Below are 16,016 nucleotides of genomic sequence, written 5' to 3'. Positions count from 1 at the left end.
ATTTTGATTTAATTCTGTCGTAACATCATTACACTTCTGATGTCTCAGGCAACATGGTTCTGTCTGACAGAGCTTTCTGCTCCTCTGTTTGTGTTTGGGTTTACAGGTATATCCGTACCATGTATCTGGGCATTCAGAGCCGGAGGCAGAAAGAGCACCAGCGACGCTTCTACTGGGCCATGATGTATGAATATGCAGATGTCAACATGCTGCGCCTCCTGGAGACCTTCCTGGAGAGCGCACCCCAACTGGTGCTACAGCTCTGCATAATGATCCAAAAGAACCGGGCCGAGACACTACAGTGTAAGGGGAGCTGCTGGGCTCCACACCCAGGGTAGAAGAAGCGCAGGGCAGGGGGTGGCAGGAATTGAGTATAATGGCTACATTTAGAGAACAGTTGTGGAGAAATATGGAGGTTTTTGTTTTAGTACTTGAAGGGTACTTTAAGGAAACTGTCATTGTCTTGGAAAGGATGCAGCAAGGATGTGATTCAGACATTTTTATGTGCCTGTTTTTGTGCAGCATGTACAAAGTGATTGTACTGCACAGGCCCCATCTTACTAGGTGAGTCTGTTGCAGATCTGTCTTTTCATGATGTTCTCCCTGACAAACCAGTTCTACTGTTTCTTTTCTTTCTTTTCATACTACACAGCCCTGGAATACACTTATAAAAACACTATGTTATTTTTTCACACAACATGAGTCTCAGTCTGGCATGTACTCACCCCCGCAAATATCCCGGCAGAGAGCCACGTTCTGGACAGACAAACCCTATCACTCTTCTTCCACAGAGTCACTCCAGCTACACTTCATGCTCTATGGTCTTTACACCAATGTACATTGCCAGAGCCAGCAACTAATAATCCCTCCCATATTAAGCCCTCCAATCTTGCTTCCATCAGGGTTGGGGAAATATACAGTAGCTGAATCTCCTTCTCTATGGCCTCACAATTACACATTCACTTTTATCCCCTTATGTGTTCCTTGTAGCTGAGGAATCACTGTTCTGTCTTTCACAAAACATTACCCTTTTCTCACACACTTTAATCTACAGTACATTTTAATTCACTCTTTCTCAAATATGAACAGACAGAAGATAAACCCTGCTGCACTCTTAAAGCCCTTTTCTGTTGGAACCCCTACAGACTCCTAGATCTCACAACTTCTTGCCTTTGTGGGGAAGACTGGTCAGTCTTCCTCACCGGCTGTGTTCCCTCTGTGTTCACTTTCACAAATACAATTGGCAGCACTCAGCAAAGGGCTCTGCATTACAATATTACTTCTCAGGCAATTCCAGCTGTGGTGAACACAGCTACTGGTGTCTCTCCATGCCAGGTTGCATCAAATACAAACACCTACAGTACACACCATGAGGTCAGAAGAATTTTTTACCGCCAGGCATTTTTAACAGGATCAGGTTTCATTCTCACTCAAAGCATTCTAAGAGAGTCCATGCAGTCTCTCTAGAGAGGTACTATAACAAAGGCCATATAAATTGCACTGCACACAATTTTAGCTCATAAAGCCATCAATTATCTACAGCTTCAACTTCCTAACTGGACACTAGCTGATGGCCTGTCACAGATATCTAAAAGTCTTTTGCCCTCTATTTGATCAAACACCAAGATGAACATAATCTAAGAGTTAATGAGCTTTGAAAATGAACAAAGCAGAATTAAAAGGTCTGATTTATTAAGGATGTTGCAACTGTGAAACTAAGAATGTTTCATGCTGCGCTGTGGTAAAGAAAACATCTTTTTATGTCAGCTTTTCAAATGAAAAATGTATTTAGGACTCACCATTCTTGTTCATTTGTGTGAGGCAAAAAAAATATCTAAGCAATAAAAAGGCAACCAGAATGTCATAATATTAGGACAAACAGATGAAGTTGAAATTAAATAGATGGATGTTAAAATCTTAGAATATAATTAATAAATGTAAGATCTCATTTTGAATATTGTGTAAAATTATGATCAGTTGCAAGCAACCTAGTCAGTATTATTGCTGCCAAAGTTTGGACATACTGAAGTTTGTTTAGTAATTGGTGTATTTAGATACCCCAATGTGTAGGGCATTGCAGTAATCAATTCTGGGAAATACAAATAATGTGTTTACAAGCTTTTTTACTATATTCTGAGACAACATAGGATGCCAAAGGCAACATAGAATGGCAGTATTTCTATGTATTTACAGAAATATTGTCATTTTTTGTCCTTGGAAAAACATAATGGAAGAATTATGTTTTTACCATATTTTGCACATGTGGGTCAAAGATCAAGCCTGGAACAAATATCATTGCCATATTCTTTCAGTTTTGATTGAAATTCAAGTACCGTGTCATACACAGATAACGTTACTGCACTGGCTTTAGACAGTTGATTTGAGGTGCTGAGAAGCATGACTTCAGTCTTGTCATAGTTTACATAAAGGAAATTTTGAATCATCCAGGATTTTATATCAGAGGTGCAATTAGAGGGTACAGAAACACTTACGTACTTCAATGTCTGGTTTAATTGCTTCCCAGGACATGGAAAACCAGAGATTTTCATTAAAAACAGTAATAGCTTAAAACCCCTTAGTGTTCAGGCTAATTTCTATTCTGGGTTTACACAATCTGGCCTACAGTACATTAATTTCCCCTTAAATGTAATTTGTGACATGGATTCTCACTTATCCATCTATCTAGAATTCTACAGAATTCTACATCTAGATATGAGCTGCTGGCACATAATGGCTATTGTGCATCACCCAGGTGGGTGCTGGCAATTCAGTGATGGACAAAGTTGGACTTCTCCTATTTATATCCTATATATGTCCTCCTACAGTATATATTATCCTATACAGTATCTGTATAGCTTACTTTGGGATGCCAATCAGGGTCAATGAGCTATTGATGTAAAATTGAAGATGACTGTGTCTTCACTGTACATCAGTATTGACACAATTGTAAATTGTAAATTACCTCATTCTCTCATTCAGCTCAGGTTATCTTATACAAATGAAAAGGTGCCAATTCCTGATACGATGTTATCAGTTAAACTCTATTAACATTCACATAAGAATGCTTTAACAAATAGCAATCAGTCTGATAGATGGTAAGGATAGTATTGTAGTCCAATATATTATAGTACAGCAGAGCATGTTTAATGCAGGGAAAGGAGAGAAATCAGGAGAGTAATAATACTTAAACTGAAGCACAGTAGCATATGTGCTCTATAAATCTACCCAGACTTCTGTTTTAGTCTTTTCTAATACACTATTTAGAGTTTGAATGATCCAGGGGGATTAGAAATATTGAATTTCATTCAGTCATGATCATGGCTTTCATGGCTTAGAAGAAACAGAATTCAGTTTTTTTACTTTAACAGGAGACAACAAATTATGCTCACAATTCATAAATGATGGTGCTTCCTCGATAATGCAGGATAACGGGAATTTATTATTTTTGTCTGTCCATAAGCCCAGAGCTGTTGCTGTTTTTAGCTGATGCATGATCTTCTAAACAAAGTAGATGATTTTCTCATGAGAGGGAAAGGTTGTTATATACTTTATTAAACTATATAATACAGTGCCTTGCGAAAGTATTCGGCCCCCTTGAACTTTTCAACCTTTTGCCACATTTCAGGCTTCAAACATAAAGATATAAATTTTTTATTTTATGTGAAGAATCACCAACTAGTGGGACACAATTGTGAAGTGGAACGAAATCTATTGGATTTTTGAAACTTTTTTAACTAATAAAAAAATGAAAAGTGGGGCGTGCAAAATTATTTGGCCCCTTTACTTTCAGTGCAGCAAACTCACTCCAGAAGTTCAGCGAGGATCTCTGAATGATCCAATGTTGTCCTAAATGACTGATGGTGATAAATAGAATCCACCTGTGTGTAATCAAGTCTCTGTATAAATGCACCTGCTCTGTGATAGTCTCAAGGTTCTGTTGAAAGCGCAGAGAGCATCATGAAGACCAAGGAACACACCAGGCAGGTCCGTAATACTGTTGTGGAGAAGTTTAAAGCCGGATTTGGATACAAAAAGATTTCCCAAGCTTCAAACATCCCAAGGAGCACTGTGCAAGCGATCATCTTGAAATGGAAGGAGTATCAGACCACTGCAAATCTACCAAGACCTGGCCGTCCCTCTAAACTTTCAGCTCAGACAAGGAGAAGACTGATCAGAGATGCAGCCAAGAGGCCCATGATCACTCTGGATGAACTGCAGAGAACTACAGCTGAGGTGGGAGAGTCTGTCCATAGGACAACAATCAGTCTTACACTGCACAAATCTGGCCTTTATGGAAGAGTGGCAAGAAGAAAGCCATTTCTCAAAGATATCCATAAAAAGTCTCGTCTAAAGTTTGCCACAAGCCACCTGGGAGACACCCCAAACATGTGGAAGAAGGTGCTCTGGTCAGATGAAACCAAAATCGAACTTTTTGGCCACAATGCAAAACGATATGTTTGGCGTAAAAGCAACACAGCTCATCACCCTCAACACACCATCCCCACTGTCAAACATGGTGGTGGCAGCATCATGGTTTGGGCCTGCTTTTCTTTAGCAGGGACAGGGAAGATGGTTAAAATTGAGGGGAAGATGGATGCAGCCAAATACAGGACCATTCTGGATGAAAACCTGTTGGAGTCTGCAAAAGACCTGAAACTGGGACGGAGATTTATCTTCCAACAAGACAATGATCCCAAACATACAGCAAAATCTACAAAGGAATGGTTCACAAATAAACGTATCCAGGTGTTTGAATGGCCAAGTCAAAGTCCAGACCTGAATCCAATCGAGAATCTGTGGAAAGAGCTGAAAACTGCTGTTCACAAACGCTCTCCATCCAACCTCACTGAGCTCGAGCTGTTTTGCAAGGAAGAATGGGCAAGAATTTCAGTCTCTCGATGTGCAAAACTGATAGAGACATACCCCAAGCGACTTGCAGCTGTAATCGCAGCAAAAGGTGGCTCTACAAAGTATTAACGCAAGGGGGCCGAATAATTTTGCACGCCCCACTTTTCATTTTTTTATTAGTTAAAAAAGTTTCAAAAATCCAATAGATTTCGTTCCACTTCACAATTGTGTCACACTTGTTGGTGATTCTTCACATAAAATAAAAAATTTATATCTTTATGTTTGAAGCCTGAAATGTGGCAAAAGGTTGAAAAGTTCAAGGGGGCCGAATACTTTCGCAAGGCACTGTATGTACCTTTCTGTTACTGCATGTCTAAAAAAGGATGTTCTACAGTACATCTATTTGGTTGTCTTCTTCTGCATTCACATATTTTCAGTTATTTTTTCAATAACATTTAGGTATTATAAAAAAGGAATCATACCATGATAAATATTATCTATATTAATATATTCATTATTATGATAATAATAACGGATGAAAACTGTTGTGCATCACAAATAATATGCTCATACTTCTTATTTTCTAATTAAAATGCAGCTGTCTACACTGTCACACTGAAAAAAAGATCACCACCACTATTATCATCACAGTATTGAAAATGCCTGTATGTTATTGTTCAAATGTGATTATTACCAAGAGGCTATGAATTGTTGTGTCTGCCAATCATCCATTCATTATTATTCCACTGCCATTTTAAAACATAGGAATAAGACTTATGTTACAGAGCATTCAATGATTTATTCACTTATAAAATAAGTATTGTTACTCAAATAACTAAACTATGAAAACTGTTCATCATGGAGCAGTTAGGTATGGTCCACATAAAAATGGCACCTTTAGTTGGACAACAGCACAGGACACAGAATGGCTTCATGCTTGTACCACGTCAATCCAGGAATATACACCATCTTGGATTTTGTTTGGATCAGATGGTCCTCTCTGTTGTAGTGTGCTCTCTGAAGGCACCAGTTCTGTAGGGTTTGGGCATTTACTGGGACAATTATTAATTGTAGCAGTAAATCACAAAATTGATTCTTTTGATGGCTTTAGAATCCAACCATGCGACATAACTCAAACAACGCACACACACAGGTACTAATACACGAGGATACATTTATTAATACATAGAATATGCATGTAAAACTAACAGATCTTATCGAGAGGGTTATCAGAATACAAATGATATATATTCAATCAGTTACAAAGAGTTACATATATCAAGAGGACATATACTGTGATTCAGTATAGCATTCATTTAGACCGTTTCGTAAATGAACTTGGTTAAAACTTCTACATTAGATACTCAAAACAAGTACATAACTCTTAGGAATTAAGTTGATATCAACTGATTGGGATAACAATTTAATTCTCGAGCAGTAATGCATTGAAGTTGAATACTCATCCAATCTCTGGGGATTCAGATCTCCTGCGGGCTCTCTGGCTCCGTGCCAGGCTGGGCTGTGCAGCTTGCTACGGTGCGTTGCTGATGCTCACTGACCGGCTAGTTAGTGTTGGCTTTAACAAGCAAAGTTTGCGCACAGGAGAAAAGATGACTGTGGGTCCCAGCTTGTCAGGAAGAGGACCGGTTCGTTCCTGATGAAGAGCTAGTTCTGAATGGTGATTCAGCTGTCCACAGTTCTGACTTGTTCACGAGGCCTGCTGCTGGTGCTAACCTCGGGTGGATCCTCTGGTTACTTTCTGGCAACCTCCGCTCTAGACTCTTAGAACAAAGGAAAGTTCTGGCACTCGGACACACTGGCCGTTCCGTGGTTGTCCGGGCTGAGTCTCAGGATGGTCAGGAGGCGCTCTGCGAGAATGTCCTGCCCTTGGGAGCCTTCTGCTCCTGGGCCGTCCTGCCCTGGAATTCTCCTTTGAATTCCCTTTAGAATAGTCCACAGAATCCTCACAATCCTCTCAGGCTCTCTGTGTTGCCTGTTTTTACCTGGAGGAACTTCAGCTCGTTGATTGGCTGAAAGTTCCATGGGCATCAGAGTCCCACGTGGGTTACTCGGCCCTACCAGTCCCTGATTGGTTGATCAAGGTGAGATATGAGTCACTTACTCCTGACACTTAGGAATGCAGTCCAGATGTCCATCTGGCACTCCCTAGACAGATAGGCGCCAATGGATGACCATTGATCAGGATAGCCAGGCTTAGCTAAGTGCATCCCCCTTTGGGAGCTGTCCCTTATCAAAGGAAACCTTAAATCAGCCTGCATGAATAGTTTCTCTGTGGCTGCACCACAGAGATGAACAGAGATGGGGCCTCATTTGGGAAAGCCCAGAACACTTAATTCTTTCTTATTAATAAGCCTCACCGCTACACTGTACAGCATGTGTGTCAAAAGCCATTGCTTCATAGTACATAGGTTCCAAGCTACTGTATACGTTGTATGAATATGCCAAATTTCTGATATTTAATCTTTACAAATTACTTTTTACTTAGTATCATTGAACAATTAGATATCCATCCATTTTCTAAACACTTCTTCCAGTTCAGGAAGCAAATGGAAGCAATGGGCAAATAACAGGTGCAAAGCAAGGTACACCCTGGATGGGAAGACAGTTCATCACAGGCCAATTTCCCCGGAATCCAATTAACCCAACAGTGTGTTTTTGGACTGTGAGAAGAAATCGTAGCACCTAAAGGAAAGCCATACAAGCACAGGGAAAACATACAAACTCCACACAGATAACATCGAGGTCTGGAATTGAACCCAGGGCTCCAGTTCTGTGATGCAGCAGTGCTAACCGCTGTGCCACCATTTTAATATCACATGAAAAAAATTATAAGCAGCACAAAATAAATTATTTCATGTCTTCAGTATTTTGTCTTCAGTATCAGTTATTTTTGGTCTGTTACTGTAAAACACTAAATATTTACCAAATAACAAAAACACTTCAACAAGAGGCAGACATAGGAGCTGTGGGCTTATTTCTGGGTCCTACCTAAAACGTTTTAGTCTCCAGTAGCGGTACTGCCACTTGACACTAGAGATTCCTTTTTCAATATAAAAATCATTCCTTACACTTATACTGTACATGTGTAGCCCCCACCTGGATGATGTGCCAAAGTGCGCTAGTATGCATCACCACACAGGAAAGCAGAGTAATGAAGGCAGTTTATAGGTTTTTTGACAGATAAAATGTTATTTTTATGTGTCATGACTATCCACAAAACATCCTGAAGCTAAAACAGTTGCTATTTTTACTCCTATATTTCATTCTTGTGTAATTGCTTATCAGAAGGAGACACTTCCATGATACCTTCCAATTAACTTCCATGGCATTCCATCTAATTTCCATTTAAGGAAAGAACGTCATTTTGTACAATAACTATGGAATACAATCTAAATGATACAGTATTGTATGTAAGAACAATATGTCTCTGGCAAAGAAGATAAAGGACTATCTACTGTCTCTTTAAATAATTAAAACTTGTTATTAAAATAATCATTTAACCCTTGGTTAAAAATGAAAACGTACATTTCTTTTTTCAAATATATGTATACCGTAGTGTATAAATTCAGCCTAACCTAAAAATTACTTAAAATATGAGTTACATACAGTAGCGTGACATAGCACAGTGGGGACATCTTTGAGCTAATCCATGACAGGTTGTGGGATCAAGTCCTTGCTATAGACAATGCTGTTGCACCTTGATTGAGGTATTTACCCCAGTGGTTCCAACCACCAAGCTGTATAAGTGGGGGTTAGCATTGCTGGAGAGTAATTCCTGCAATGGACTGAAGTCTCAGTGAGAGAGTCATGTGTTCTCTTGTCTGCTTAACACTACAAAAAACAGCTTTGGTCTAATGAGTTTCTTTGACTCTGGTATGACTTTCACCTTATTTACTAATTACTGTACATATACCTACTGTATGCACCTGTATGCACTTTTGAACTGAATGAATGAAAAGAGTCCTGTTTTGCCACATTTTTGTTTATTGAACATGGACAGTGCACTGACCTGAAGCTGCAGGTCAGCTAAGAGTTAGCCAAAAGGCTAATTTACATCGTAGTCACTGGGTAGGACACAACAAACAAGTTACAAGACTTAGACATATTTAAATATGTTAATATGTTAAATATTAATAACATAATTGATTCCCTACAAAGCCCTAGTTGTGAGAAGACAATGACATTTCTTTGTCCTGTAGTGTGAAAATAATTAATAACACCTGAAAGTGATCTGACTCCTGAACCTTTAATATATACCTGCAAGTATTCCTCTTTAAATTCCTTGTTGTTTGTTACTAAGCACTTTTGGTTCCAGCTGCCTATTTTTTCTTAAATTAATTATTCTGAAAGAAAAGTTTCAGATTGCTCATAACAGTAAACTTGGTTTGTTGAATGTATTGCTGAAGATCTTCTTTCTAACAATTTTGTTGAGGTCTTAACATTATTCTTCAAAATATCTTCATAAGCAGTATCTAAATATATACATTTCTGTACTTACGAGAAAAATATGCAAACACATTGGTCATTAAAATGGCCTTCAAGCATGTATACGGTACAGATTTATTTATATACCAAAGGTGACTAAATTACTAAAAAACTTATGAGTGGCTCAATAATAGTTGTAGAGACTGCTACTTTCATCTGTTACTAAATGGATTTGTGTTTCAGAATGCTAACCTGATTTTATACAAGCATGTTAAGTATAATAGGATGTAGATCTATAATAAATTAAAAAATATAAGCACATGCACACTACTGAAAAATTGTAAGTACTCGAAATATACTTGCTGAACTATGACAATTAACCTTAAAGTTTGCCACTTTAATGTCTTATTATAATCTTATACAGTAAAATCAAAACAAAATATTTTCACCCTACAGCATAAACTAGGCATAATATGAGGAGCAAATGATCTACATGATGTAAATACATATTCTACAGAAACAGGCTTTCCAAAAGATGGTCTCCATATCTCTTATTCTGTTTATAAAGGAAAGAAAATATTTTTGTCTTTGAAAGGCAATATTTGGCATGTTTTCCTTGCATGCTGACTTTGAACTAATTCAAATGAAATTTGTACTATCATTATGACCTAAATGTCTCTTTCTTCTTCATTGGTTTTCAATCTCTGAACCTCAATGCTTAATGTAATCACTGCATTAACCAAACGCACATTATGTTGCTTTATTGTCTACTGAACAGGCACATTAGCTATTTTTGCTTCATTGTGGTTAACATTTTTGTAGCATCAAGTATTTTAAATCTAAGCCTAATTAGCATGATGTTTAAAACAGTAATAGCTTTTGTTTAACATACATTGACGGGAAATTTGTACTTTATAAGCAAAGCAACACAGTACAATGAATACATAATACAGGTTTATAAATGTCTACATATTTAAAAGAATAGTAAATCTATTATACTAGAATATGACTTTGATTAAATGTGATATAAATCTTTGATAAAGACTGAATTTATTGTTCAAAGACTATTCTAGCCTCAACAAATTTTACCCAAACTGTGATGTCACTGGTGCTGAGTACAAACAACAGCCTCACACTTATCCATATACAGTCCCTTATTCAGGCTAACTTACAATGTGTACAAAGTTCTAAATGAAATTTCTCAGTACAAAAGGGAGATATAGATACACTATATTTACTTGCAAGTAGGACAGAATAAGAATAAAACTACAGTAAGTCGGGCATAGAAATGGAAGTCCCATGAAAATGTTGCTCAACACCAATTCAGATGTGAGAAGCAGAACCACAGAAAGGTATCCAGACAGTACTGATACAATGCAGTAATGTAGAGACTCCATTCTTAAAAAACATGATTGCAATACAGTGTGGCAGTCTAAATAGTTTTCAGCTGTGGCTTAAAGGTGGTCAATGACTGTGCAGTTACGATTTCTGTGAGTAGTTCATTCCATCACTGAGTACTGAGGGTGTAGAGTGAATGGGTTGAGGAGGTGGGACAGTGGAGAGGGGATATAGAAAATGTCATGGACGAGAAGGAGTGGAGAAGGCAAGAAGGGATGTAGAGAGAGACAAGAGATTAAAGATAGGCAGGAGAAGAATAGTTGAGACAATGGTACATGAAAAGTAGCGTTTTGAGTCTAATGCAAACAGAAACAAGAGAGGAAATGAGATAGAGAGATCCAGGTATGTGAAAAAAGATTAAGGGAAAAAAGGAGGTCAAACTTTGAATAACAAAGTTTAAAAAGATGGCTGTCTTGATACGAGAACAGACATGAACATCGAGTAGGGTTGAGAAGTTTGGAACAACAGAACAAAATTGATACCAAAAGCCATGGGGTAAGATGATAGGAGAATAGAGAGAGGTCAGTAGGTGACCCAGAACAGAACCTTGATAAATTTGATCAGGAAGTTTGGGGAAAATCCATGAATGAGCAGTGGAAAGAGAAATCAGCTCTATGAAGTCATTGTTTGTGCTGTTTGAATGGGGGCCAACTTCACAGTGCTCAAGAAACTCCCTTGTCAGTGACTGCCGACAGAGGAATGGAGCGATCCACATTGTCAAAGGCAGCAGAGGAATCGAGAAGAATTAAGGCGGAGAAAAGTGTGGCCACACAAGCTGAGAAGAGAATTAGTAACAGTTTCAGTTTCAGTTAGGAGCACTTCAGTGTGCTGAACAAAAGCCAGGCCAGAGAAGGTCACACAGATAGTACTGCAGGAAAGAGAGTGGAGAGCAGGCCTTGAACTGCACATTTAAGAGTTTTAATGTAGGACAAAGGATGACAAGATGAAACCTCTGAAGGGATGAAAGAACAAAGGGTGGTTTTTAAGAGAGGTGCAAGAGGTGAAGTTGAAGCTTGGAATTGCCTGGAAGAGGTGAGTAGGGAGATGGGCCTGAATACAAGAGGTAGTTTTATGTCCTTGGATCAGGGAGATGAGGTTTCAGGTGGAAAAAGACATGAAAGAGGAGAGAACAACAGGTGGAACTAGACTGAGGACGGGGGATGAGGGGTGAGGAAGAAGATGGTGCTCCTGAAAAAAGTGAATAGCTTTTAGAATAGTTTAACATTAGCAAAACATTAATTAATTAATTAATTAATTAAGCACCATAAATTATTCTCATGCCTCACTATTCACCACAAAATACATTTTTAACTCTTATATGATTTCTGTTTAAGCAGCAATAATTGGACAGGAATCAACACAAGGCCTCTCATGTAGTGGGAAAAAAATATACAACTGAAACGCTAAAAATCACATGCCTCATTGTTGCATTTTGTATCAGTATATTTTTTTTTTTCCTGGCAAATAAACTTACTTAGCATCAGATCCTGCAGAAAATGTCCATTCTCTCTATGGAACTGTTCCCTTTCCCTTGTGTGAGTGTAAACTGAAGACTAATGCATTCTACTAGCGATCTTAATAATAGTAGCCTTTCTCATACCATTACCATAAATAATTTTGAAACACAATGTGCATTTTCACAACTACCAGTAATTATCACTCAGCAAAAATACTGTAGCATATAAGCAGAATTGAATACAATACAACAGAAATTGTGATCTGCTCAGAAAAAAAGTAAAGCTCAAGTGTTTTGTTTGGCTCTTTGTTTCCTCCCATTTAAGAAAAGGCAAAAACAGTGACAAAACGTGTGTTGAGTAATGTGTACTCTTTTTTCCAATTACAGTTTTGTGTTGTATTACAGTAGATGATGGCAATGCATAGGCATATAGGAGAAGGCATGAGACATGCTGAGGTTTTGGTACAAGTGGTGCAAATGGTTAATTAACATAGCTGTCAGAAATTAGTAGGAATGTTTTGTCAAGAGATAATAAAATAGGTTAAGAATGAGGTTGTTTAGCAACTGGGGTTATAGACAAAACCCCATTTAGAGGATCTGAGTTACCATTCATGTACACAATATATAGTAGATAACAGAATTAATTTTGACTTATGTTGTGGATGACATGGCAGTCTTGAATATGAGTGGATTTGAACATGGAGAGAGAATGTTGTATTCATACCTAATTCTTTAGAAATAATGGATGTAAAAAATACTGGTAAAAGCAGTAAGGCTCAAAAGAGTAATTCTGAAGGATCAGATGAACAGAGTAATTAATTTTGAGTAGAAATTCTAGAGTGTAAATTCTGAAAGAACAGAAGAGTAATTCTGAAGGAGCACTTTGTTAGATGCCTACTGTGTCCATTGCCCATACTGGTTATTGCAAAACTTGCAGTCCGTAACAACATTGGTAGAATATATTTTCACATTTTAGTCATTTTTAATATCCTATCTTCTTTGTGTAGTTACATCTAGTAGTAAGATAGGTCTTGATGGTAAAACAATCAGTCTTTTCTTTTTCTTTTGATACATGAACCTTCTTTTTTTGTTCTTTCTATTACAATTTCAAATGCGTATTTCAGAATGCATTATAGGAAATGTCTTGCATGCCTTTACAGCCCAGTCTAATGTGTTGGCATTCTTGATGTATCCAGTTTGTTTCATCCTTCTGCATGTAAATTAGGTGTCTCTCTCTGTGTGTTTTCCTCTTCTGCTCCAGGTGTCTCGTCTGTGGCCTCTCTTCTTTCCCTGGCCTGGGTGCTGGCGTCTTACCACAAACTCTTGAGAGACTCAAGAGACGACAAGAAAAGCATGAGCTACCGGGGTGCGCTGATTCACATTTTCTGGCGGCTCTTCACCATCTCTTCCCGGGTGCTGTCCTTTGCCCTTTTTGCCTCCATCTTCCAGCTCTACTTCGGTATCTTCGTGGTGGTCCACTGGTGTGCCATGGCCTTTTGGATCATCCACGGGGGAACCGACTTCTGCATGTCCAAGTGGGAAGAGGTGCTTTTCAACATGGTGGTGGGCATTGTCTACATCTTCTGCTGGTTCAACGTCAAGGAAGGCAGGACCCGATACCGCATGGTGGCTTACTATGCGGTGGTGCTTACCGAGAACGCCCTCTTGACGATCCTGTGGTATTTCTACAGGGACCCCGCCACCACTGACTCCTATGCCGTCCCCGCTCTCTGCGGAGTGTTCCTCAGCTTCGCCTCAGGGGTGGTGTGTATCTTCCTCTACTATGGTGTGCTGCACCCCATGGGTCCCCGGGTCCGGATCCTAGCGAGCTCCTGCTGCGCTGAGCTGCTGTGGGGGCTGCCTCTGCCTCCTGAAGCTGAGCCCATGGCCCCCACCCCAGGGCCCAGAGGATCTCAGGCCACCCCTACCCGGGGCTCCACTGGAGACCAACAGCAGGAGCAAGAGGACCTGACTGCCGACACTTGCCTGCCCGTTTTCCAGGTGAGACCGACAGTGCCAACCACCCCCATGGGAAGACCTTATCACCCCGAAGGTCCTCTCATCAAGATCGATATGCCAAGGAAGCGCTATCCAGCCTGGGATGCCCACTTTGTGGACCGCCGACTGAGGAGGACTATCAACATCCTGCAGTACATTACCCCCACAGCAGTAGGGATCAGGTACAGGGACGGGCCCTTGCTCTATGAGCTTCTACAGTATGAGTCTTCCCTTTGAAGGCTCTCTTCTTCTCTCTCTTTATTTCTGTCCTATTCTCTCTTTCCGTCTCTCATCGTCTATCTCTTGGGTTTGTAATTTCTATGGGATCTTTTGTTTGTTTGTTTTGCATAGTTGTTTGTTTTCCCCCTAGTTCTTAATACAGAAGAAAGAGTTCCTAAATGTGTGTGTTGAGTCATCAAAAGTCTCACATGGCAACCGGGAATACAAAAATGATGCACTACAAAAAGCATACAAAAACTTAACTGTGAAAACATCCCAACCAATTTAAAAAAAATTGCAGACAAGCTTTCTTTTTTCTGGCTACTCTATAGATATTTTGTATGTACAGGAAAAAAAATACATTTCTATACAGGAGGTATTTTAAAGCATCACCATATGTTGCAGAGCGGTTTCTGCACACCCTGATATTTTATCTACTAATGTAGCAGCCACAAAGCATCTTGGGAATGATGAAGACTGAAAAGCAGCAACCTTGTTCTACACCTCAGTAACATGCAGTTTTTACCCCCACCCCCTCTTATTTTTTTACAATGCACATTACACAGTGTTTTACCTGTTTTAAAAAACAGGATTTATAAAATCCTGCCAAAAATGACAATGAAGCAGATTTGTTGGCAAGCTGATCCACTCTGAGCGTTAAGGAAGCACAGGTTTACACTTTAGTTTTTTTATATGGCGCATTGTTTATATTCTGTCATAGCAGGTGGTAACAAACTCTTGTTCCACGTTCCAAAAGGGAACAAGAGCAAAGTCTTGCACACAAAATATTTGTCTGAAGCCTTAACCTGATGATATTTATTAAGCCCATTTTTCTGCAGTCTTTCATGTAGAGGAAGCCCTCTGCTCTTTCTCTTTCTCCTGCCTAAAATTTTAGCTTCACTTTTGATTACCTAGATTTCCTACTGATGTCACAGTAGGTAGTAATTCATCGAAAGAATCACCAAAGCTAACAAGATTGGTGCTAACAGCATTATAATGGCATTAAATGTCAAACATGTTTCTTATTGCCTTAAATAAAGTCTCTTGCCATTAACAAACTGTCACAATTGGGTTCAGTAGTACCTTGAAATTTCAAGGGTTGCCATAAAAATCACTAAAAACCATCCCTTCTAGTTCACATTGTTCTGAAAGAGTCTTTAGAATTGGAAGTGCTCTTTTCATTGATTTCTATGAAAATGTTTTCTAAATCTAAGATTGAATGAGTGATTGCATGATTGATTGGTTGGTTGTTTGGTTGGTAATACAAATAAATCCATTAAAAACACTTAAAATATTTTTTCAAAGTCATTTGCAATTCAAGGAAAATTAAATTTGCAGTGATATTAATATTATGATATTTGCAGTGATTAATTCAAGGGAATAACACATGCCTGTAGGTCATTTATCGCACAAGCTACACAGAAATGTTACAACTAAAACATATAAAGGCAATGCTTACAGAAATATTTGTTTCTAAAGGTAAGAATTATTTCCCGACACGATGTTAAATTGTATTTTTCATTTACACTTTCTGTCGTGAGTAGTGTCATTCAGTGGTAATTTTGCTATTGAACAAGCTGTTATATACAAAATGGCCCAGAATTTTGTATTACCTAGAACATAAAAATGCTTTTATGTTTATTTATTCATA

The 16,016-nt window shown here is 38.7% G+C and overlaps 1 protein-coding gene across 1 annotated transcript in view; it reads left to right on the top strand.

Annotated features, from left to right (window-relative positions):
• The window catches only part of xkr6b (XK, Kell blood group complex subunit-related family, member 6b), a 171,033-nt gene extending 155,956 nt beyond the window's left edge, over positions 1-15,077 (top strand). The window contains exons 2-3 of the mRNA XM_015345452.2: positions 107-303; positions 13,410-15,077. Of these exons, the coding sequence (XP_015200938.2) occupies positions 107-303; positions 13,410-14,383 (1,171 nt within the window). The 3' untranslated portion in view covers positions 14,384-15,077. The remainder of the gene's footprint in view (positions 1-106; positions 304-13,409) is intronic.
• The last annotated feature ends 939 nt before the right edge of the window (positions 15,078-16,016 follow it).

This window comes from Lepisosteus oculatus, chromosome 2, assembly GCF_040954835.1.
Source record: "Lepisosteus oculatus isolate fLepOcu1 chromosome 2, fLepOcu1.hap2, whole genome shotgun sequence".
NCBI lineage: Eukaryota > Metazoa > Chordata > Actinopteri > Semionotiformes > Lepisosteidae > Lepisosteus > Lepisosteus oculatus.
This window is presented reverse-complemented; position numbering and strand designations above follow the sequence as displayed.